The sequence below is a fragment of the Vombatus ursinus genome, unplaced genomic scaffold (genome assembly GCF_900497805.2).
Source record: "Vombatus ursinus unplaced genomic scaffold, bare-nosed wombat genome assembly UNPS02014807.1, whole genome shotgun sequence".
Lineage (NCBI taxonomy): Eukaryota > Metazoa > Chordata > Mammalia > Diprotodontia > Vombatidae > Vombatus > Vombatus ursinus.
In genome coordinates, this window is record NW_020954585.1 from 22,903,896 (window position 1) to 22,926,597 (window position 22,702).

The 22,702-nt window shown below is 40.4% G+C and overlaps 2 protein-coding genes across 2 annotated transcripts in view; both read right to left on the reverse strand.

Annotated features, from left to right (window-relative positions):
- The window catches only part of PLD6 (phospholipase D family member 6), a 1,954-nt gene extending 430 nt beyond the window's left edge, over positions 1-1,524 (reverse strand). The window contains exon 1 of the mRNA XM_027874436.1: positions 999-1,524. Coding sequence (XP_027730237.1) covers positions 999-1,524 — 526 coding nt within the window. The remainder of the gene's footprint in view (positions 1-998) is intronic.
- Positions 1,525-8,751: 7,227 nt separating this feature from the next.
- Positions 8,752-22,702, reverse strand: part of FLCN (folliculin) — a 28,603-nt gene continuing 14,652 nt past the window's right edge. Inside the window, exons 9-12 of the mRNA XM_027874845.1 lie at positions 22,503-22,626; positions 16,984-17,115; positions 16,737-16,842; positions 8,752-10,460 (exon numbers count right to left, since the gene is read on the reverse strand). Of these exons, the coding sequence (XP_027730646.1) occupies positions 10,259-10,460; positions 16,737-16,842; positions 16,984-17,115; positions 22,503-22,626 (564 nt within the window). The 3' untranslated portion in view covers positions 8,752-10,258. The remainder of the gene's footprint in view (positions 10,461-16,736; positions 16,843-16,983; positions 17,116-22,502; positions 22,627-22,702) is intronic.

Consider the following 22,702-nt stretch of genomic DNA (forward strand, 5'->3'; position numbering starts at 1 on the left):
AATATGCTAAATTATCCACTTCTTAAATTATGCCCCTCTTTAAGACTTAATGTGTCTAGTACACAGCTGAAGAACACAGAAGATATTAAGATAGAAGCTAATAACTGCAGTGTAATAAGCTCACAATCACCCACTGATTGTCTCTAATTATGTACTGTAGCATTTAACTGAAAATATTTACTTTTTTTTTCCCCAAATGGTTTTGGCAAATATCCGGGAGGGAGGAGCAAAGAAGTTATCTCTATACAGATTTTTAGATTTTCAATTGATTTTATTACTTCCTGGTCTAATTTTATCAGTCATACAAGAAGCTGTACAACAGTTAAAAGTACTCCCATTTACTAAGCTATTTATACCAAAATCTGACACCATACTGTGTCAAAAAAATTTATACTGTGCAAAAATCCATGTATATCTCACATTGGCAATACAAATGAACTAAGCTAGGTGCACAGAGCACGCAATTGCTGAAAAACTACTACTTTGTACTGTTCGTATACCAAAAGGTATATTTCGCTTCATTTTCTCTGTGGGGAAAAAAGTATACTTTGCAGAGTTACACTTGCAAACACATCCAAATTCTTCTGAGAAAAGTCTCTACTCCTCGTCTCATTTTTCCCTTCTCATAGCAGCTCTACAAGTTAGGTTAAGTCCTGAGACATTTATTATAAACTGTGTGTGTATATGTAACATACTATATATATATATATATATATATATATGCACTATATATTATACATATGTAATACATGCACAATTTAAAGTCCAATCTATACCTAGTGATGTGTGTGCGTGAGCATGGTATATTACGGTATGTATATCATGCACTGCGGAGGAGCCTCCACACTGCGCACGAGCCTCCACACCGCGCACGCACGCTGTAGCGGGTGCACAGGCAAGGAGGACGCAGGCCCCCGCGGGCCCTGGCACAGCGGGGGGCCAAGCGGGGGGGGGGGCGGGGGGGGGGGGGGGCCGGGGGGGGGGGGGGCCGCTCCTACCTGCCTTGCGCAGGCGGCCGATCTGGGAGCCGTTGAGCGCCATGTAGTCGCAGTCGGTGACCACGCGCACGCGGACCCCCTGCTGGTGCAGCAGGTGCACGGCGCGGCCCAGCTGCGGGTTGGAGAAGGCGAACAGGCAGAGCTCGAGGCTGCTGTGGGCCGACAGCACGTACTGCAGCAGGCGACTCAGGGAGCTCTCCCCGTGCGGAAGCGGGCACAGGCAGCTCGAGGCCGCCACGGCCGCCGCGCCCGAGCCCGCTGCCCCCGCAGCCGGGCCGGGCGACCTCCGGACATCGGGCCCCGCGGCCGCCGGCGCCGCCTCCGGAGGGCCTCCCTGCCGCTGGGCGTTCAGCAGGGCCTCGGTGCAGGTCACCTGCGAGGGGAAGAACAGCACCTCCCGCCGCGGGGGCCGATGTCGCCGGCGCAGGTGCTGCCTCAGCCAGCCGACCAAGAAGCCCAGGGTCTCCAGAGCCAAGCCGACACTCACGGCCGTGAGGCCTAACGTCTGCCAGCGCATCCGCCACATGCTCCAGCCTGACTGCGCCTGCGCCGCGCCAACCGTGGCGCGCAGACCTCGCAGGCTTCTCGCGGCTCGAGGCCACGCGATCCCGGCCCGGGGCGAAGGCGAGGACGAGGCCGCGCAGGTCTCGGAGCCTCCTGCCCGAGGCGCCCGCGGCCACAGAGCTGCCGCCTGGATTTGCAGCCTCAGAAATATTTGCCTCCGTGCTCCCACAAGGGAGCGAGGGAGACGAGAGGGGCAGCGGCAGGTCGGCCTCCTCTGGTCACTTCCGGAGAGTGAGGTCACTCCGCTCCGGCTCGAGGTTGGTTTGGTTAGAGGCTTTGCCTCCCCGCGCCTGGCCCAGCACCCTGGGAGCCCGGCCCCAGGTACAGGCCGGCAAGCGCACTTCCATGATGCGGGATAGTCATCTCCGTTTCCTGGATATCTTTTGCCCTTGTGATCACAGATAGTTCTAATTTTGGTGATTTGGGTTTGCCCAGTTCTTTGAGACTTGCAAGTGGTTGATCATTTTTGTTAGTCTTTTTAAAAAAGAGTCTTGGTTTTATTTAACTTTTCATTTAAAAAATTGAATTGGACTGTTCTGTTCTTATCTTGGTTATATCTCTGCTACTTTCTGCTCGTCTGATGGCTTTGTTACTTTCTTTCCTCCATGTTTTAGAAGAAGGTTCAATTTATTAAGTTTCTCTTTCCCATTGATACAACATTCAGGACTATCAATTTGTCTCTGAGCTTCAGCCGAGTCACATTTTTTTATATGTAGTACTTTTGTCATTTTCATTGCCATTATCTTTTTTAAAAAATGACTCTTCAACCAACTTATTATTTAAAAGGTAAAAGTTTTAGAGTTGTAGTGTCATTATTTAATATTCGTTTTGTTGCATTATGATCTGCAAATGCACATCTCTGCTCTTTCTCCTCTCCCTCTCCCTCTCCCTCCTCCTCCCCCTCTCCCTCTCTGTCTCCCTCTCCCTCTCGTCAAAGGCACCACGATCCTTGTGGGGTCTCACATTTGTCATCAGCATTATCCTGTATTTCCTTTCTCTCACCTCACACATTCATTCAGTGAGTTGTCACTCACACCCTACCACCTTAATTCAAGCCCTCTTCACCTGCCTAGATGATTGCCATAACCTAATTGTTCCCTTACACTCCAGGCCTTCCATCATACAAATTGCTACCAAAGTACTTTTCCTTAAGTGAAGATCTCACTAAGTCACTTCAGTGATTTCCTATTGTCTGTAGCATCAAGTATAAACACTTTTGTTTAGTTTTTAAAGCCCTACACAACTTAACCCCAACTTCTTTCCCACCCTATATTCTTCAGTCTAGCCAAAATTGACATTTTCTCTGTTCCTCATATTCTCTATGCTGGCCAGTTGCCCACTCCCTCCTTATCTTCCCCTCACAGAATCCCTCTTTTCTTTTAAGAGGGAGTTTAGGCACCACTTTAAAGCCTTTCCTGCCCCCCAACCATCTACCCTTTCTTCCCAAACTACCTTATATTTAACTACTTAATTTAGTTTTTGTATTTATTAACTTTATATTTATGCGGAATATTTTTATGTATTTGTTGTCTCTCCTGTTAAGAATATAAGTTTATTATGAACAAGAATTGTTTCTCCTCCCAGTGGCTAGCACAATGCCTGGCACATAATAGGTATTGTTGATTGACTGATTGACTGTGGTACACAATGAATCAATTTTTATATAATCTTTGTATTTTATGACATAGACAGTTTTGAACCACAGAAGATATTTGAGAGGGAAGTGACATGGTCATAACTCTTCCTTAGGAAGAATATTTTGGTACCTATGTGAAGGATGGATTAGAGAAGGGAGAGGTGGAAGCAGGGAGACCAATTAAGTAGTGATGAAGTCCCTAGAGTGGTGGCTGTGTGAGATGTGGAGAGCACTGAATTAGTCAGGAAGGAATCAAAGATGCTTCTGAGGTTACAAACCCAGGCAACTGGAAATAATGGTAGTGCCCTCAACATAAGTTGACATATTGGAAGGTGGGCTGGAAATCCAAGGATAAAATTCATGGAGTCTTAAAGAACTGAGATCATATATCTAGACTAGAAGAAAATTCAGAGGCCGTGTAGTCCAACTCTTTCATCTTATAGATAATGAAATTGAAGCCCTTGCCCAAGGTCACATATTAAATATCATATGTGGGATCTGAACCTAAGTCCTCTCTCTTGTCTTTGTTTTTCATTCTGAACTTGTCCTATGCATTTAAAAAAAAAATTCTTCAGTATATGTGGCAGCATTTTGGAGTAGCAAATAACTGGAAACAAAATAAACCACTATTGATGAGGGGGAAGGTTCAAAGGCCCTCTTTTTTTTTTTTTTGTCATCACTAAAGCTGCCCTCTCATCCTTTCCAAAAATAAAAGGGGGAGGGGACTTTGTAACAAATAAGCATAGTCAAGCAAAACAACTACATGCATTGGCATGTCCAAAAAATATCTCCTTTGTACCTTAAGTCCATCACCTCTCACAACATGCTTTATCATAGGTTGATTGCTTTGATCAGCATTTTTAAGTCTTTCAAAGCTGTTTCTTTACAATATTGTCATTGTATAAATTGTTCTGATTCTGCTCACTTCATTCTGCATAAATTCATGCTTCCCACATTTTTCTGTCCCTTTAGTAATTTCCCATTGTGCAGTAACATTGTATTAAATTAATTTGTTCAGTTACTTCCCCCTTGGCACCTCTAGTTTCCAGTTCTTGGCTTTCCCTCCTTTTAATTTTCACCCTCCAGGATCAGGAAGTCTTTTTTGAGACTATTGCCTCCCCAGTATTTTTGCTTCTCCCTATCTGTATTTTCCTTTTGACTTTGATATATTTCTACACTGAACTCTGTGTGTGTGTGTGTGTTCAGTCCTTCTTTGTCTGGCTAAGAGGTTCCTCTGACGCCTGCTTCTTCCACCTCTTCCTTAATGTTTGTATGTTTTTCATACACCTGAATTAGGAGAAATAGTAAGTTCCACTCCCTTCTTCCTCCTTTGTATAGTTATTGTTCAGTCCTGTCCAACTCTTGGTGACCCTATTTGGGGTTTTTGTGGCATATCAATACTGGAATGGTTTGTCGTTTCCTTTTCCAGCTCATTTTACAGATGAGAAAAATGAGGCAAACAAGGTAAAGTGACTTGCCCAGGATCACACAGCTAGTTAGTGTCTGAGGCCAGATTTGAATCCACTGTGCCACCTAACATCCCCCTTTGTATACTAGTATATATCTTTTGCGCTACCTTCTCTTTTCCCTCTTAAAAGTCTCAGAACAAAATCAATCCACACCCTGGTGTTGTTTTTCTTCTTTTTTTTTAAAGGCAATTGGGGTTAAGTGACTTGCCTAGGGTCACACAGCTAGTAAGTGTCAAGTGGTTGGTCTAAGGCCAAATTTGAACTCAGGTCCTCCTGACTTCAGTGCCGCTGCTCTATCCACTGTGCTACCTAGCTGCCCTGTGTTCTGTTTTTCTTAATTCTGTCAATACGTTTTGAAGAAATTAGGTTCTAAAGGGACACATTTCTTCTCACTCTTAGAATGTTAGCAATCCATTGTAATTCAGCACTTCCTTTTATCAGTAATTCTTGAAAATTCTCCATTTCATTAAAAGCCTATTCCCCCCTTTTCTCCTCTCCCCAACACCTGTAAGATTATATTCTGCTTTGTAGGTTAACATATTCTTAGTTGTAAACTTATATCTTTTGCCTTTTGGAGTATTATATTCCAAGATCTTTTATTGTTTATAGAAGAAACTGCCAGGTCTTGTATAATTCTGACTGGTTCCTTGGTACTTGAAGTCTTTCTAGTTGCTTCCAGTATTTTTTTTTTTAGTCTTGGAAGCTCTGTATTTTGGTATTTTACATTCCTGGGACTTTTCCTTTTGGAGTTTCTTTTAGATGATCAAATGGATTTTTTCTAGTTTAATTTTGCCCTCTGATTCTAAGGGATATGGGCAGTTTTTACTCATGATTTCTTGAAACATAGTATCCATTTTTAAAATTGTGCTTTTCAGGGAGTTTAATGATTTTTTTAAATCTTTTTTTATATGAAAATGTATTTCATGCAAAACACAAACTAGAAAAGATTAAGAAATGTAGAGGAATTTAAATTAAGCAAGGTGTTCTGCTACATCAGTACAGATCTTTCAATTTATACCCTGCAATGTGTATTTCAGAGGAGTGATGTGTTTATTAAAAAAAACAAACCTGTGGTATTAATTTCACACCCCGTTTGAATTTTGTGCATTGGTATTTCCAAATGTACAAACAACTTACAAAAATCTTTGCATGCATAGCATAAAATATACTGTTCTTAAGAAGAAGGTCCTGGATCTGAGTTGGTTTTTAGCAAGGTCAGGTAAGACTGCCAATTAGCCAATCTGACTTGCCAGCTAGTGAGGTAGTAGACACTTCCTCAGGTATATAAGGCATAAAGTGTCCCATAGAGTCTCTTGCGGCCAAGTCATTGTGACAAGGCCCTTCCCTGGTTTCTTGTGAGATGAGAGTCTTCAAGTGGGGAAACTTCCAGTTGTGACAAGCTGCATGCCAGAATCTGTAATAGTGCTGGTAACCAGTTCATCTTCTAAAGCATCAGCTTGTCTTTTCAAACTGTGAAGTGCCTTCTGTTTGTTGCTTACCTTTCATTAAGGCCTTTGCCTGCTTGGACATAGAACACTGAAGCTGGGCCTTGAGTCTATCTTCATGATGACATAGTCTCTCTCATTGCTTCTCCATCCCAGTGCTCCTCCTATGGTGTGAACTTTGAATAAAGTTAGCTTCTCTTCAAAAGAATATAGCCATTCTTTGTTGGTGGAAAATAGACAGTTCTCTTTCAAACTTTCCATTTCATTTTCTGGGGTTTCTATTTTTTCAAAAATAGATTCTTAAAAAAAATATGGATTCTAGATCTTCAGCAACTCTGGAAGAGACTGGTTGAAGTTCTTAAGGCCAGTTCTAAGTTCACTGTTCACTTCTAAGTTTAATGCTTCAATGTTGCATTAATTTCCTTATATTGTTGATCCAAATCGTTTGGATTTTTTTAGCTGCGGTTTGAACTCCAGATAATCATACTGCATCTGAGTTTGATGATTCTTAAACATTCTCTCCTTGCACTGCTTTCTCAGGTTAGTTACTTTTGATAGCAGATAACCTATGATTTCTTCTATTGTTTTAATCTTTTGATTTTGTTCTTTCTTGCTGTCTTAGGAAATCAATGATAAAGTTTGGTCCATATGAATTTTTACAGTCTGTTACTTGGGCAGAGTTTCCCACTTTCTATTGTAAACCATTCTTCCAGTTCTCTCTGCAAGATTTTTTTTAACCTGTTGCTTGATTTATTCTAGACATTCATGTTGTCCTTGTGGAAAATCTATTTTTTCCTTTGAGTCACTACTTGCAGTTGTTATGAAGTTACTTTCTTCTTTTGGACTGGATCATAAAATAATTTTTTTATAGTGGTTTCTCTCCCATCTTAGTTCCTGAATTATAGCTTTTTGTTAGGACCGAGATCATGAGGTAATCAGACCTGCATAGTTTCACCATGGTGCACGTGTGCTTCTGTACTGACTATTTCTTGAGAGTTTGTTTACACAGAAAGAATATTGGTAGATTCCCTGCCTACACTTTCCCTATATCTTTGAGGTTCACAGCACTGGATCTTCAGAGTTCTAAATGGAGTCTCAGGACAGAGTGCTAGTAACCTTGGCGCGTCTGGGCCTGGAGTGGCCTGGTTTGAGAGCTGCCACTTATGTTCACTTCCAAGGTCCATGTGATGGGTTTCTGACCATATTAGGGCTTTTTTTCAGGCACCTTCCACTCTTGCTGCCTCCAGAAATCTTTTTATAGGTGTCTCTGGTCTGTCTCTAGGGTCATTCTGGGAGAATCCCATTTTATTTACCTAGGTTGGTTCTGGTCTTCTGATTTTTTGTGCAGTTCAGCAGTGAAGTAACTTACTGTAGTTACTCATTGTATCTCTTGCTCATAATTTTATTTGATGCTGTTTTAAAGTTTTTGTTGAAGTAGATGAGTAGGAGTTATGGTTCCATTTGGGAAGCCATCTTGTGTATATTTATGCAGTCTTCCCTTGTCTTTGTCCTTGAAAAGCCTATGAGCAGAAATGAGTTTCTATGATAAATTATTCACTTCTGGCAGCTTGTAATATTTTTTCTTTATATTTAAATATTGGGAGTTTAACTATGATGTATCTAAGCATGTTAAATCCTGGGTCTTTCAATGTGTGTGTTTTGTGGATTCTAATGGTAATTCACTGGCTGCTCTTGCCAGTTCTAGGAAATTTTCTTTGATGATTATCTGTAGTATCAGTAATAGTGAGGCTTTTGATTTGGGATTTGACCTCCAGATCTGTCCTTTGGGTCTGAATGTCTTCCAGTAGTTTAGATTTTTAAAAGTCTACTTCTGGCTAGCCTGCATTATGTGCCACTAGTTCTATTCCACTGTAATTGCTTCTTTGAGGTTTTCAATAGTGCTTTTCATTGTGGAACTCTTTTTTTGCCTTTTTTTTTTCCTTCCTCCCTTCTCCAGATATTTTAACTGATTCATTTCTCTATTTGTAGTTGTATTGGCCTTCTGCTTTTCTCATTTTAAAATTTTCTTTTTTTGTGATATTTCTATTGTATTTTTCAGTGGGGTATATTAAGAACTTGACCTTCAGTCTTTCCACTATATCTTGGATCAGTATGCTTATTAAATGTCTTGAACTGAATTCAAATTATCCTTTGACTAGAACTTTGTGGCTGGCTACTCCATCTCCTCATTTTCAAAAACACATGTAACTCAACACTGAAATTGTCATTTCAGAATGTTATTAATACATCAACATCTAAGTATTCCAGGCACTTCTCTAAGACTCTTAAGTTGCAGAATAGGTGCAAATCTACATTGGTAGAGGGAGTTTCCTCATCTGGGAAGATAGGGAGGTTGTACTGGATGGCTAAGGTCCCTTCCAGCTATAAATCCATAATGCCATGATTTTGTTTTCACAGCACCAATTAAAGGTATATGTCCTAACTTGTCCAAGTAATCTAGTAATCTTTCAAGGCAACCATCTTCTTAAATAGATTCAAGCCCTTTTTTTAGTTGACAAAAATCTATTTTCTCTCCCACCTACCTCTCCCGCCCCTTCCCCCATTGGAAAAAGGAAAAGAAAAAAAAAACAAACTTAAACATGCATGCTTCAGCAAAACAACTTCTCAAATTGGCCATGTCCAAAAAATACATGAGATTTATTTTTAAATTTATTAAGAGGCAAACCACTTAACACCTAGAATTGATATCTTCAAAAGAGTAACTACACCGTGGGGAAGGTTTTCCAATATCACTAAGTAACTTGTGATTATATATATTTCAGTGGGTAACCTATTTCTTATAAATTGTCCTTAACACTTTCCATTGCTGAAGCCAACTATGTTTCACATACTACATCAAAAATACGTATGTTCTCCAGCTTACAAAAATACATCTTTATTGTGTTTTAATGCTTTTGCATTATAGAGTTAACAATGACATTAAAAACTTAGTTTTTGTGTTAAATATAATTTAAATAAACACCCACAAACCCCCACCCCCTTAGATAAATCAGCAAAAAAGTTGTTGCAAAATCACCAAGTCTTGTTAGAAATGCAAGTGCAGTGCACTGATGAAATTGAAAAATCTAGTATGATCTTGACATTGCTTTTGGTTGCCTCTAGTCAAGGCTTTAACAAGTTATGAAGGGCAGAGTGATTCTGAAATGAAATTATGGTAAATTTTATAAATACCCTATTATGGCTAAATAAAATGAAAAGTCAGGATCTAAATGTTATTATTAGACTCTAGTTCACGTTTTCTCAGGTTGGGAAATCAAATGTCTATATTGGCTATTTAGGCAAAAGTAACACTTTTATATAAAACAATAAGCCTCTTCAAAACTGGAGGTCACAAGTTATTTTCACATGCAACTACAGAGAAGGCTAGCCAGAATACATTTTGCAAATGAGTATCCTTAGCTTGTTACTGGATTTCCATTCCAAAAATAATCAATTTCTTACTCTTCTCACTTCAAATAGAATTCAAATGCATGTAAGAATAAATAGCTGCTGTAACTTTCGAAATCTTTTCCAAAGACACAGAGCAGATCCCAGCCTTGAGATTAGATTTCTAAAAATAGTGAGGGAATTGAGTGTACCCTGAATGTTTTCTGAAAAATCACAGTAAGTCTTGCTCAATCTCAAATTGGAAGTGTTCAAAAAAGATATCTGTAGCAAAGTCCAACCCTAGCCCCAGCTTGTTTCTTTTCTAAAAATTGAGATGAAAATTCTTTAGAGCTAACAAACGCAACTTTTTCTTATAGCTTCTCTCTCCATTGCCAGTGTCAAGAGATGAACTGATACAGATAAGAATCCAGCTGTTTAAGTTTTCCATTGTCACTGTGTGGGTGGGCTATTCCTTCTTAAGTTTGAAGATATTTATACAGTTTAAAGGACTGTGCTGAAAAACAAGATTAGCCACAACTAACATATGGAGGCCAGAAATTAGGATTATCAGTCTACATTTCTGGGTGACAAATATCTCATTTTTGAGCAATTCAAAGATTAAACATACAGTTCTCCAAGTGGAATTTGTGGACATCTGTATTTTGTGATTCACATGACCTGCGGTGGGGTATAGCAGAAATGAGAATGAATAACTAGATTCCCAGGAGACTTATCCTGAGATATACTCCCATTACGTCATCAGTTTCGAGATTCTGAGGAAGTAGGGCTTCGAACTGTAGACATAAGATGTGATTTGTAGGTCTTGCTTAACCCAGTCATCCAGAACTTCAGGAGTTTTACATTGTCCTCCTCAGCTGCTCCCAGAATGCTCAGAAGTTTTTGGGTGTCCTCTTTGGGCCGACTGTCCACTTTGGTGAATTTGAAAAGCACCTTCACTTTGCTACAAAACACAAAACACGATAATTACAGTGTTCAGTCTCCTCCTGCAGCAGCCAAAGGACTACATGGCCAAGGCAGTTCTGCAGGTGTCTCTTGTCACACAAGATTCTCCTTCTTATATGGCTAAGGTGGAACTCAAATGGCTCCAGAAATTGACATTCTAAAGAGCAAGTGATGCATAAAAGTTTTAGAAATACTCATTTACCTGTCAAAGGCTACCCTATATGTCAAGTCTAAAATAGAAAAACTGCAATTTAGCAAACAATATTTTCTTAAATGTGAAAAACTGGTTGCTCCTAAGCATAGATAACTGTGTGTGTTCCTCTATTCAATACAAAATGACCATAAATGAGAAGAACACAAAGAAGCAAAATAAATTATCTTAGGAAAGGGGAACCCTGGTCAACTCAATGTATGATTTATGCCAGGGGTGGGGAACCTGTGGCCTGTAGGTCCTCAGGTGACTGAATCCAAACTTCACAGAACAAATCCCCTAAGCAAAAGGATTTGTTTTGTAAAACTTAGACTCAGTCAAAAGGTTGCACCCAAAGACTTAGAAGGCCACATGTGGCCTCCAGGCCACAGGTTCCCCACCCCTGGTTTATACTCTATTAACTTAACCATAATTTCTACAGAAGAGAAGGTAAGGCTGAGCTACATAACCAATAGCCTCTGCCTTATTCACTAGCATATACTCCAGACATTGTGAAAACATTCATGTAAAGTTGAGCTGTATTTTTGCTAAACCTCCTTAATCTTAATGAGAATACTTACTGCATCCAAAATGAACACCCTCAGTTCTTTTAATGCATTCCTAAAACCTTCTAAGCATAATCAAATCTTCTCTCCTTTCTTCCCATCAAAGAAGAAAAGACAGATTTACTTCACACCAGGGCTAATTAGTCTATTTTCACCTTTGACCTAGTTACTTTCTATGTCCTCCAGGACCTTGTTTCAGTTCTCTCATACATATTCAGACTTTCTTTTTCCACTGGCTCCAAGGATCTTTAGGTCTTCATCAATTCTAAAAAAGCCTCCCTTTGACTAGTCAATTTAGCTACTCTCTCTTTCCTTTTACTGGATAAACTTCTTTGAAAAGCTGTTATATTTTTCCCCCAACTACTCTACTAAAACTACCCTTAACATTATATAATTATCAAATACAATCAAATACAATTATCAGATACAAATACTTTTTTCAGTGCACATCCTCTCTAATCTCAATACAACTTGACACACACTTATTACTGGATACCCCTCTCGTCTGCTTCAGACATTCTTCTTTTTCCTCCCTTGTCAACTGTTCTCTCTTCTCTCTACGTTGTTGGATGCTTCCACCTCTGAAAGGTATCATCCTCTATCTCACCTCCCTTCTTCAGCTGCATTCCTTGAAAAAGCAGCCTATGCTTCCTTCCACAATCTGGCTGCCAACCTTATCGTATCCACATCTTTCTTTATCTCTCTGCAGTATCTGCCACTATTGCCTACCTTCTGCTCCCTGAGTTTTGGGGATAGTGCTCTCTAGGTTTTCCTTTTAGGTCGCTGACCACTTCTTTCTCAGTCTCTTTTGTGGATCATTATCCACATCACACACACTAACTATAGGTGTACCATAAGGCAGCCTTCTTGGCTGCCTTTTTCCTTCTATTCTCTCACTTCATCAACTGTCATGGGTCCATCTCCATACCAATCATTTTATTTGCAAGCTTTTTATTAAGTGCAAGGAGTTACATTTTAATAGAGGAAAAAAGTACATATATACCTATATGTGGAAGAAATAGAAAGAGAATACAAGGTAATTAAGCAGGCACTAGCAGCTAGGAGGATTAAGGAAAGGCTTCATGTAGATGATAGATAGTACTTGAGCTATGTCATGAAGAAAGGGGTTCTATAAGGCAGAGGTAAGGAAGCATGGCAATGCACCAGGCTTAGGGGTCACATAGGTACAAAGGCATCAAGTTGGGCGATGTATCATCATGTGTGAAGATTGAGAAAAGAGGCAGTTTGGCTGGAATGCAGAATTCTGGGAGAATTTACAGTGAAGATGAAAAGACAGTTACAGCCAAGATATGAAGGACTTTAAAAGCCAAACAAACAAGTTTATATTTTATCCTAGAGGCAAAAGGAAGACAGTGGAATTTCATTCCCTATCTCACTACCATTTAAGGTACTATTTGGATATTCAGGGGAAGATTTCTTAGAGGCAATTCAGATAGGTTCCTGAAGCTCAGATTTTCAGATGGAGAAAAGGGGAAAGCACAAGACAGAAAGCCACACGCTTCATTCCACACACTCACTTCTATGATTAAAGAAGATCACTTTCAGTGTGATGAGGAGGCTGGAGGAGAAAGCTAGGGTAGAAATACCACTGTGAGGCTATTTTAATAGCCTAGGCAAGAGGTGATGAGGGCTTCAACTAAGGTAGTGGCTGTATAAGGAAGGGGTGGATGTGAGAGATGTTACTGAGAGGAAAAAGATGAGATTTGGTAATTGATTGGATATGTGGGGAAAGGGGGGAGATAATGTTCATCTTACAAACCTAGGGAACTGGAGAATAGTGGCACATTTTGAAAGAAATTTAGAAGAGGGGTGGGTTTGGGGGAAAAGATACTGAATTCTATTTTGGCTGTTCTGAGTCTGAGATGTCTATCCAATTTGGAGCAGTCAATAGGCAGTTGGTGATGTGACACTGAAGTTCAGGGGAGAGACTGGGTGGGGCTGGATATATAGATCTGCAAGTATGCATAGTGATGATAGTTAAAACCCATGGGACCTGATGAGGTCACCAAGAGAGTACAGAGAGAGGCGAGGGCTCAGGATGGAGCCTTGAGGAATACCCACAGTTAACTGTGTGCTATCAACGATGAGCTAACAAAGGAGACTGAGGAGTGGACAGAAAGTTGTATCATAAAAACCCAGAGAAGAAAGAGCATCCAGGAGAGAATGGTCAACAGGGTTAGGTAAGAAGTTTAAAGACTGAGAACAGAACTTGGCAATTAAGAGGTCACTGGTAACTTTGGAAAGAGCAGTTTCAGTTGAGTGATGAGTTCTGAAGTGAGACTGAAGACCAGAAGTGAGTACAAGAAAGGAAGAGGAGGCAATGAGTGTGGACAGCTTTTTCTAAGAGTTTGGCTAAGAATGGGAGGAGAGAAGTAGGATAAGGGAGGAGAGAAGTAGGATAATTGTTTGAAGGGAAGGTGTAGGATGAAGGTCTTGGGATGGGGAAGACTTAAGCATGTTTGAAGGCAACAGAGAAGGAACCAACAGATAGGAAGAGCTTGAAGATTAGCTAAAGAGGGGCAGTTTGGTAGAGAAAACCAAATGGGATGGCATCAAGGACATAGGTAGAGGGTTGGCTATGTGTGGCAAGAAGAAGGGAGACTAAGGGATGATTTCGAGGGATTTTCAGATGGAGAAAAGAAGTGAGGCCTTCATCTGAGCAAGGGGGAAGTATGAGGTGTGGGAGGCTAGGGAGAGAAGAGAAGATTTGCAGTAACTTTTGTGGGTAGTGAGACAGGAAATCAGTTAAGGAGGAATAAAAAGATTGACTTACTGTAGTGAGGACCCAGTTAAAGTTAGAAGGGACCTGTCAGCATACTGTGTAACTTCTTTCACCTTTGTTTGGCTTCATGTTAAGCTGAAACAGAAGTGGATGGTAGGAATAATCTAGGGTTGGGGGTTGACAGGGGATAAGTAGTGACAGGACAAGGCATTTGAAAGTAGAGGATAGTATCAGGTTGAACTAATTCACTAAATGGATCAAGTTGAGAAGGGACGAAAGTGAAATCAGCAGAGCGAAGCGGTTGCTGGTCAAAACGAGAGCAAAGAATAGGTTTAGGAGGGGTGAGGCACAGGTGATGATGAAATGATAAATGTGAATAAGATTAATGCCAGAGTCTTTGATCAGGGAAGGAGAACACCTGTAGGTAATGGTGAGCTCCAGAATATAACTGTCTATGCAGGGCTAAGGAGGAACAAAAGAATACACTATAAGATTTGAGAAAAATGAGGAATTGGGAATTTGAGTAAACAGTCCTCTAGTATGAGGCCAGGAGTTGAGGAGGAAAGGAAGACTGAGCTAGGTGCCAATAACTCCCAGATCTACAGATCTAGCTCTAGTGTCTTCTGAGCTCCAGACTCTTATCACAAAGTGACTACTGGACATTTTGAACTTGATGTATGGAAGGCATCTGAAGCTCAGCATATCTAAAACAGTATGCACCATCTTTTCCTCCAAACTTACCCTTCTGCTAAATTTCCCTATTATTGTCAAGGACACACCCTTTTCAGTAACCTAGGTTTGCAATTTGGTTATCATCCTTGGCTCCCCAAATTTCTAATTGGTTGCCAGATCTTGTCATCTCTCACCTGCCCATCTTACAAATATGTCCCATCCTCTCCACTCACATAACCACCAACCTTGTTCAATCCCTTATCAACCATTTACCTGGACCATTTCATCTCCTTGCCCAATCTATCCCTATGTAGCTGCCAAAGTGCAGTTCCAACCATGTAATTTCCTCCCATGCCAAATTAACTCCCATGGCTCTCTATTAACTCCAGAACTGTCATCTGGCAATCAAAGCTCTTCACAATCTGGTCCTTTCTCATCTTTCCAGTCATCTTATGCATCACTCTGACCTACACACTCCACAGTCCAGCCAAATCGGCCTGCTGATAGCTCACTGACCGTCTCTGTGTCTTTGCACTGATTGTCTCCCCTATGCCTGGAATACACACCCAACTCTGCCACCTTTTACATGAGGCCTTTCTTGATTTCCCCCAGCTCTCTTCTTTTCAAAACCACCTTGTATTCACTATATAAATATTCTGCATGTGCTCACACGAGTACATTACCTTCCCTGTCAGAACATAAGCTCCTTATGAGAAGGGATTCGTTTTTGTCTTTGTACACTTAGTACTTGACAGTCTCAAGCCCAAAAAAGGCAGTTCATAAATGCTTACTGATTGACTGACTGACTGAACAGTCACCATCTTCTTGACCTCTTAACGTCAGTATACTACAAGGAGTAGCTGGCCCTCTTATTTTTTCTCTTTCTACTCTACTCCTTGGTAATCTCGTTTACTTCCATAGCTTCAACTACTACCTCTGTGCAGATGATTCTCAAATGCATCTCTCATATCCTAAGCTTCAGGAACATATCTGAACTGCCTCCAGGAATTTTCCCCTGAATTTCCCTTGAACATCCAGATAGTAACTTAAATTCAACATATTAAAAGCTGAACTCATCATCTTTTTTCTTCCTGCAACTGCTGCCTTTTTGGATTTCATTATTTCTATCTATGGCAGAGGTGTCAAATGTGAGCTGAAAAACTCACTGAGTGGCTACCAAATTAAAATGGAATGAGGAAATGCTTAACAAAAATAGTGTTAATTTGTAGTTTTCTAAGTCAATATGTGTCCCCCAAGGATCCATTTTTATTTGAGTTGGACACCACTGATCTATGGTATTGGCATTCATTCAGTCTCCTGTCTTTATAACCTTAGGGTTACCTTTGATTCTTCCCTTCCCCTCAACTTTCATATTTGATCAGTTAACAGACTGTCAATTCTACCCCCAAAACATCTTTTCCACCATCTGCCTCCTTTCTTTATTCCCACTTTTATCATCCTAGTACAGGCTTCTCTTACCAGCTACTTCAGAGTGCTAGAGTAGCCCCCTTCTCTTTGCTTCAATACATTTCAAATATCTCTGGCCAGAATAATCTTCCTTAAACATCAATTTGGTCATGCCACTCCTCTCCTTAATAGTCTTCAATGGCTTGCCACTGGCTACCAAGTGAAAATCCAAACCTACCTAGCATTTAATTCTTGATGTATGCTACTTTCCCAACTTTCCATCCATCCAGACTATATACTTTGCCCCCAACCACACACTGTAATCTCAGAGCTCTGTGCCTCTCTTCACACTTTTCTCTATTCCTGGAGGTTCCCCCTTACCTGTCTGTTGATTTCCTCCTCATCTTTTAAAAGTCCAACTTAAATACCACCTCCTCTAGGAAACCTTTCTTGATTTTCCTGTGTTCCCACATAAGTAATGATTCCCCCTCGAACTCTGTATAACACTCTCTTTTGTAAACTCCTCAATGCACTTATGATATAATGTGTATTTGTGTTGCCATTTTATCCCACTGCTAGGCTGTAAACTCCTTAACAATGAAGGACACATTTCATCTCAACTTTTCCTCTCTCCTAGAGCGTACTACAATACTCTCTACCTAGCAGGCACTTAATAAATGTTTATTGCATCATTACTTCATCCACTCTTCCTTGAGGCAAACCAGGCACTGATCCACAACATCCACTGAAAGGTTCTGATTGGTGAGAGCAGCTTCAATTTTGTTCAAGATGGTAGGTCCAACTGGCAAGAGAGATAGACAAAATGAGCATTAGAACCATCAGTAAGAAAGGGAAAATATATGAATAAACATTCTCTTTTTCCTTATTTTTCATGGCATGTGACTTTTCTTACGAAAAATTAACATTTCTCAGGAGTTCCTACCTCGATCAGTAGCTATGGGACCTCCACTGGTGACCACAAACTCATACTTGCTTAGAGATTGATCTTCATCACATGCAACTGGATAAACACTGGAACAAGTGGCTGTGTGGACCTCAACAATGACAGCAAATTCTGTGGCAACAGAAACCCATTTCTCTGCTCAGTCATTTGCTTCTCATAATGATCCTTTAAAGCGTGTCACATACATCAAATATAAACCTATCATGCTGTACTCTGTATCCTAGGGAAGCACACTGCTGGACTAAATCAGAAGAGCTACAGTTGAGTTTTCACACTCACACTTGCTCACTTGAGATTGTGGGCACAGAACTCTTCTGAACCTCAGTTTCCTCATCAGTAAAATGTGGCTAACAATGCTTGCACCACCTGTCCCCCAAGGTTATTTTGGGGAAAGTGCTTTGTGAGTTATAATATTTCAATGCATCTGTGTTATCAGTGATGAGGATACACCCCCCCCATTCTTCTCCTCCACAAAAATGATGCAGACTGCAGTCTATCCATGTCTTCTTATTCTGTGTGATTCTTGTCCATGTCCTCTCATAAACTGTCCACAGCAGGGGTCTGTGCCTTCCTCTCGATCTTCACACTGCATGAACAACAACAGAGCACGTGGGCTCTATTTGCCAGCTGTCTTAGAAATCTAATCAAAAGGATTTTAAACTAAAAGGAACAGAGGAGGAAAACTGTCCAGTATTTTCCCCAAAATATACTTTATTATAGAGAGTAGCCAGAAAGAAGGAAGACTAGCAGCTGAGACACCTAGAAATTCAGAGGAGAGAAAATCCAAGAAAAATAGTGAAATCCCATAGTCTGAAACATTTATACACAAATGCAAATCTGATCTCCTATATATCACTGGGATGTGGTGTTATGAAACCCATGACTGGCCTGTTGCTTTAGATGAGTATACTTTATTTAAAAGAAAGGGGGGGGAGGGTGCAGAGTGTCATGGCATTATATATTAAGAAGGTATCATATTCATGTGAGGAAATTGAGGAAATAAAGGAACCAAAGGGAGAAGCATGACAATATTAAGTAAAGGTCAAAAAAGGAAGAAAAAAGTAATTTTGTCTTTGGAACAGACTCCATTCAGATCAAATGGACAGAAAGAGTGAAAAGATGAGTTTGGGAAACAGATCCTGAGCCTGGTACTGAGGCATTAGATAGCAGTACTAAGGGACTTCAATTATCCAGGTATCCACTGGAGCTCTCTCTCTGCCAAAAGAACAGCAGTTAATGATCGATTGTTTCACCCTAGAGATAACTTCATTTTTGAAAAGGTGGAAGAAACAACAAGGGGAATATTCTATTCTAAGCTGATTCTCATTGATAGGGCTTGCTGAGGTAGAAATGATGGGAACGCTGGGGGAAATGACTGTTTCCCATAAAGTTCATGACAGAGGAGATGAAATCTGGGTCTAGTCTGGCAAACACCCTAGATTTTGATAAATCTATTTTTAGAGAGTTTTAAGGAAAAGTTTGATAGAATCCCATGTGCTTCAAGGGAAGTCAGTTCAGGTGGGATGGGAGATAACTCAAGAATGAAATTTTGAAGACACAAAAGGAAACAATTCCAAGTAAGAAAGAAGGATGTGGTTTGTCTGGAGAGACCGATATGAATGCACAAGGAACTCACATCAACTGTGGTTTTAAAAAGAACTGTAAAGAAGATGGAAGCAAGGCCAGATAACAGAGGATGAATGTAAGAGCATGGCATGGTCTTGTAAAAATAGCGTCAGGAATGCTAAAGCCCATGGTGAGCTGAGGCTACAGAGGGAAGCTTAAGCTGACAAAAACTGGGATCAAAGAAAGTAAAGGCCCTTTGTTTGTGGAGAGCAGAATTAACAACAGAGTGAAGGTAGAGTTGGTCAAGTCAAATTTTTGTTTCTGTTTTCTCTTACTGTAAAGAAGAATATGTTTAGAGTGGAAATGACTGAACAAAAACAACTAGGAGGGAATTAATACCCCAGATAACAAAGGAGAGAGTTATAAGAGAACTTAATTGCCCTTGATGAATTCAAGTCAATTGCCCAAATGAATTACACCCTTGGGCACTGAAAAAACTAATAGAGGTGATTGCTGAGCCACTGTCGGTGACAATTATTTGAAGAATCCTAGAAAATGAGAGTGGTAACACAAGCTTGGACAAGAGAAAATGTTGTCTTGATGTTCAAATGAGTAAAACTGACTTTGCAAACTACAGGTCAGTAAGCTTAACTTCAAATCCTGGGTAACTTCTAGAATGAATTATTAAAGAGATGGCTGGCGAGCTACTAGTTAAGAAAAATGATGATTAAAAAGAATCAACAGGGCTTCAGCAAGAACCAGTCATGCTAGACTAACCTCATTTCCTTTTTTGACATGACTGCTAACTAAGAAATAAGGGGAATTCTGCAGATATAGTTTACCTAAATTTTAGCTAAGTTTTTGATAAAATATCTCATCCTGTTCTTGTGGAGAAGACACAGAGATCTGGATTAGACAATAATATAATCAAACGGATTAAGAACCGATTGGATAGTCAGACTCAAAGCGTATTTGTTGATGATTTAATGTCAACATGGCAAGAGGTCTCCAGTGGAGTAATCTAGGAATCTTTACTTGGCCTTATGCTATTTAACATTTATCAATAACTTGGATAAAGGTATAGGTGGTATGCTCATATAAAATTTGTAGTAGACACAAAAATGGGAGGGAGAGCTAACAAATAGATGTTAATAATCCAAAAAGATTTTCATAGTAATAAATTTGAATCTAAGATAATGATAAAACGTAACGTCTTGGGTACAACAAATGAGTATGAGATGGGAGATGCATGGATAGACAGCAGGTTGGCAAAGCACTGTCCATATTATCTCCTTTGATTTTCTCAACACCTCTGTGAGACAGGTGCTATTATTACCCCCATTTTATGGACGAGGAAACTAAAGCTGAGAAGGCTAAGTGACTTGCCCAGGTCACAAAGCTAGTAAGCATCTGAGGCAGGATTTGAACTCGGGTCTTCTTGACATCAGCTACAGTGCTCTTACCCACTCTTCCGCTTAGCTGCAGCCAGGGCTGCTGAAGTCCTCCTAATTCTCAAATTCTGTGACCTTATCCTATTCTTTGATTGTCACTCCATATCTAGACTGCCTCTTGTTCTGGTCAAATATCTCCCTGATGATATCCTTTATGCTACTTCTGCATATGTCCTTGTTACAATATGCTGCAGCTACATGCTAACCACATACCTTTGCACTGCCTTTGGGGGATGGGTACCTTCAATTCTTCAAAGCTTCTAGTATTCAATGGCTTATGTCTGTATAGTATCATCAGAAGACAGCCATATTAAAACATCTGGATCTTTGTTTCAATGAAAAGCTTAAAGAGTAACTAAAAACAATGAGCAGTGAGGTGGTTCAGTGCAATAAGAGTGCTGGGCATGGTGTCAACAAGTCCTAAATTCAAGCTTTACATACTTACTAGCTGTGTGACCCTAGGCAAGTCACTTAACCTCACTTAGCCTTATTTTCAATACCTGTAAAACAGTGATAATAACACCAGGGTTGTTGTGAAGATCAAATGAGATATTTGTAAACAAATAAAAGTGCTCAGAACAGTGCCTGGCATATAATAGGTGAAATATAAATGTTTCCTGAAAATAAGTGAAAGAGTGGGGATGACAGAGGGGGCAATCTGTTGGAAGAGATGGGACGGAATGGGATTGCTTGTACAGGTGGAGGAGGGGGGCCCTGGATCACCTCTCTGAGACAAGGGTGAAGGAGGAGATAGTGGCAGAAGGCACCTGTATGACAGGAGATGAGGAAGAAGGAGTTCACAGCGAATGGCCTCAATTTTTTCTGTATACATGAGGCAAGCTTCTCAGCTGAGAGAGTGGGGGCAAGGGGAGCCATGAGAGATTTGAGGAAGGATGAAAAGGTTTGGAAGAGCCGCAGTGGAGAGTGGGATAATGAGTTGATTCTGAGAGGGCCCAGTTGAGGTTGTGTAACGTAAATCTATAGTGGTATCAGAACAGCTGTGTGATTTGTCCACCTTCATTCAGTAGCATATGTGTAGGTGTGAAGGCAATAAATGGTGGGAGTGATCCAAGACTGAGGCTTGGCTGGGCATTATCAGTGAAATGGTAAGAGGAGTAGGGATTCAAGAGAGGAGGACAGTGTAGAATTAAACTGGTGACAAACTAAAATCAGTAGAATTATATATTTTCTATAGTCAATTATGTCACTGTCAAGATGTGGAATGATCTAGTACAATGTTTGCAATGATCTGTTTCTTCATACTTTCATCAATGTGTATATTACTTTCCAAGATTTACAGAATGGGGCAGCTAGGTGCTGCAGTGGATAGAGCACTGGGCCTGGAGTCCGGAGGACCAGAGTTCATATCCAGCCTCAGACCAGACACTTGATACTTGCCAGTTTGTGTGAGCCTGGGCAAGTCACTTAATCCTAATTGCCTCACACACACACACAAAAAAAAAAGATTTTACAGAGTTGGGAAACTGTTAATCACAGTAGAAGAGTGAGCTAGTACTCAAGTGGATCTGTACTTTTCTAAATTTAGATGTTCCCTCCAGTAATGCAGCTCACATCCCATTCATGCTCACTCATCCTGTGCAACTCTTGTCCATGTCCTTCCACAGGTTCACCTTCCATAGGTCCATAGTAGGCCACTCAATGTGCTACAGAGAAGCTTCCTTGATTTCTTCCAACATCTCAAGGATAGCAACAGAGTACTTGGGCTACACACCTGTGCCCTTGCCCTCACCATGTGATCTATCCATTTTATATGGGCTCTGAGGCATGGTATGCAACAGTGGCCAAAGAAGTGAAAATGAATATTATACAGAAGGCAATGAAGAGGTTTATGGTGAGCAGGTTGAACATATAGCCAATAAGGTTATAACCAGGATGTAACCAATAAGGAACTGTGCAGAAGAGAAGTAAAAAAATCATCAGCAAAAAGCTTCTAGAATGGTCACAAATTAGTATTTACTAGTAGAAACTGCTAGGGGAAGAAATAACCCAACAACTTCAGTATTTAATATCTTAGAAAGTACATTTCAAGTTAAGTTTGAATCTTTAATGTCAAAAGTAGGGATGAATAACTCCTTTAGTTCTAAGTAGTAACAGTGGGGCTATAAGAAATGACTGTGGTATTGGGGGCCAATGGTAGACCTAAGCAATAAGCATAGAAGAAAAAAAGTGAAACAGAAAAGAAAATATGAAGGAGGATAAGAAGGAAAGAGAAAAGAAATAAAAAGAGGTGCTACAGCATACATCATCACATCCATACTGACTGCAGGGGCCAACATCTCAAAGTTGTGCTCTATAAGAAGAGAAGCTTAGCTGCTAATGCACACATCTTTAGTTCTATGATGAAGGCCCAGAAGTCAAATTTCCAGATCTCTAAAATAAATACGCATGTCCCTTAAATGAGGTAAAGAAGGAAAAGATAAAGGAGTATGTTTCCATGGACTCCAAGTGATAGAAACTTACCAGAAGTCTGTATGTAGGATGGTATTTGAACATGAGGACTGAGTCCCAGAAAGTTACATCGATATGCCTCCTCATACTGGCTACTATAGGGGATAATTCGGACACAACCTACAGGCAGCATGGTCTAAAGATGACACAAACAGTAATCATGAGCAAAACTATGCCATGCCCTCCTTATTTCCTGTTAATTAAACCTTGCA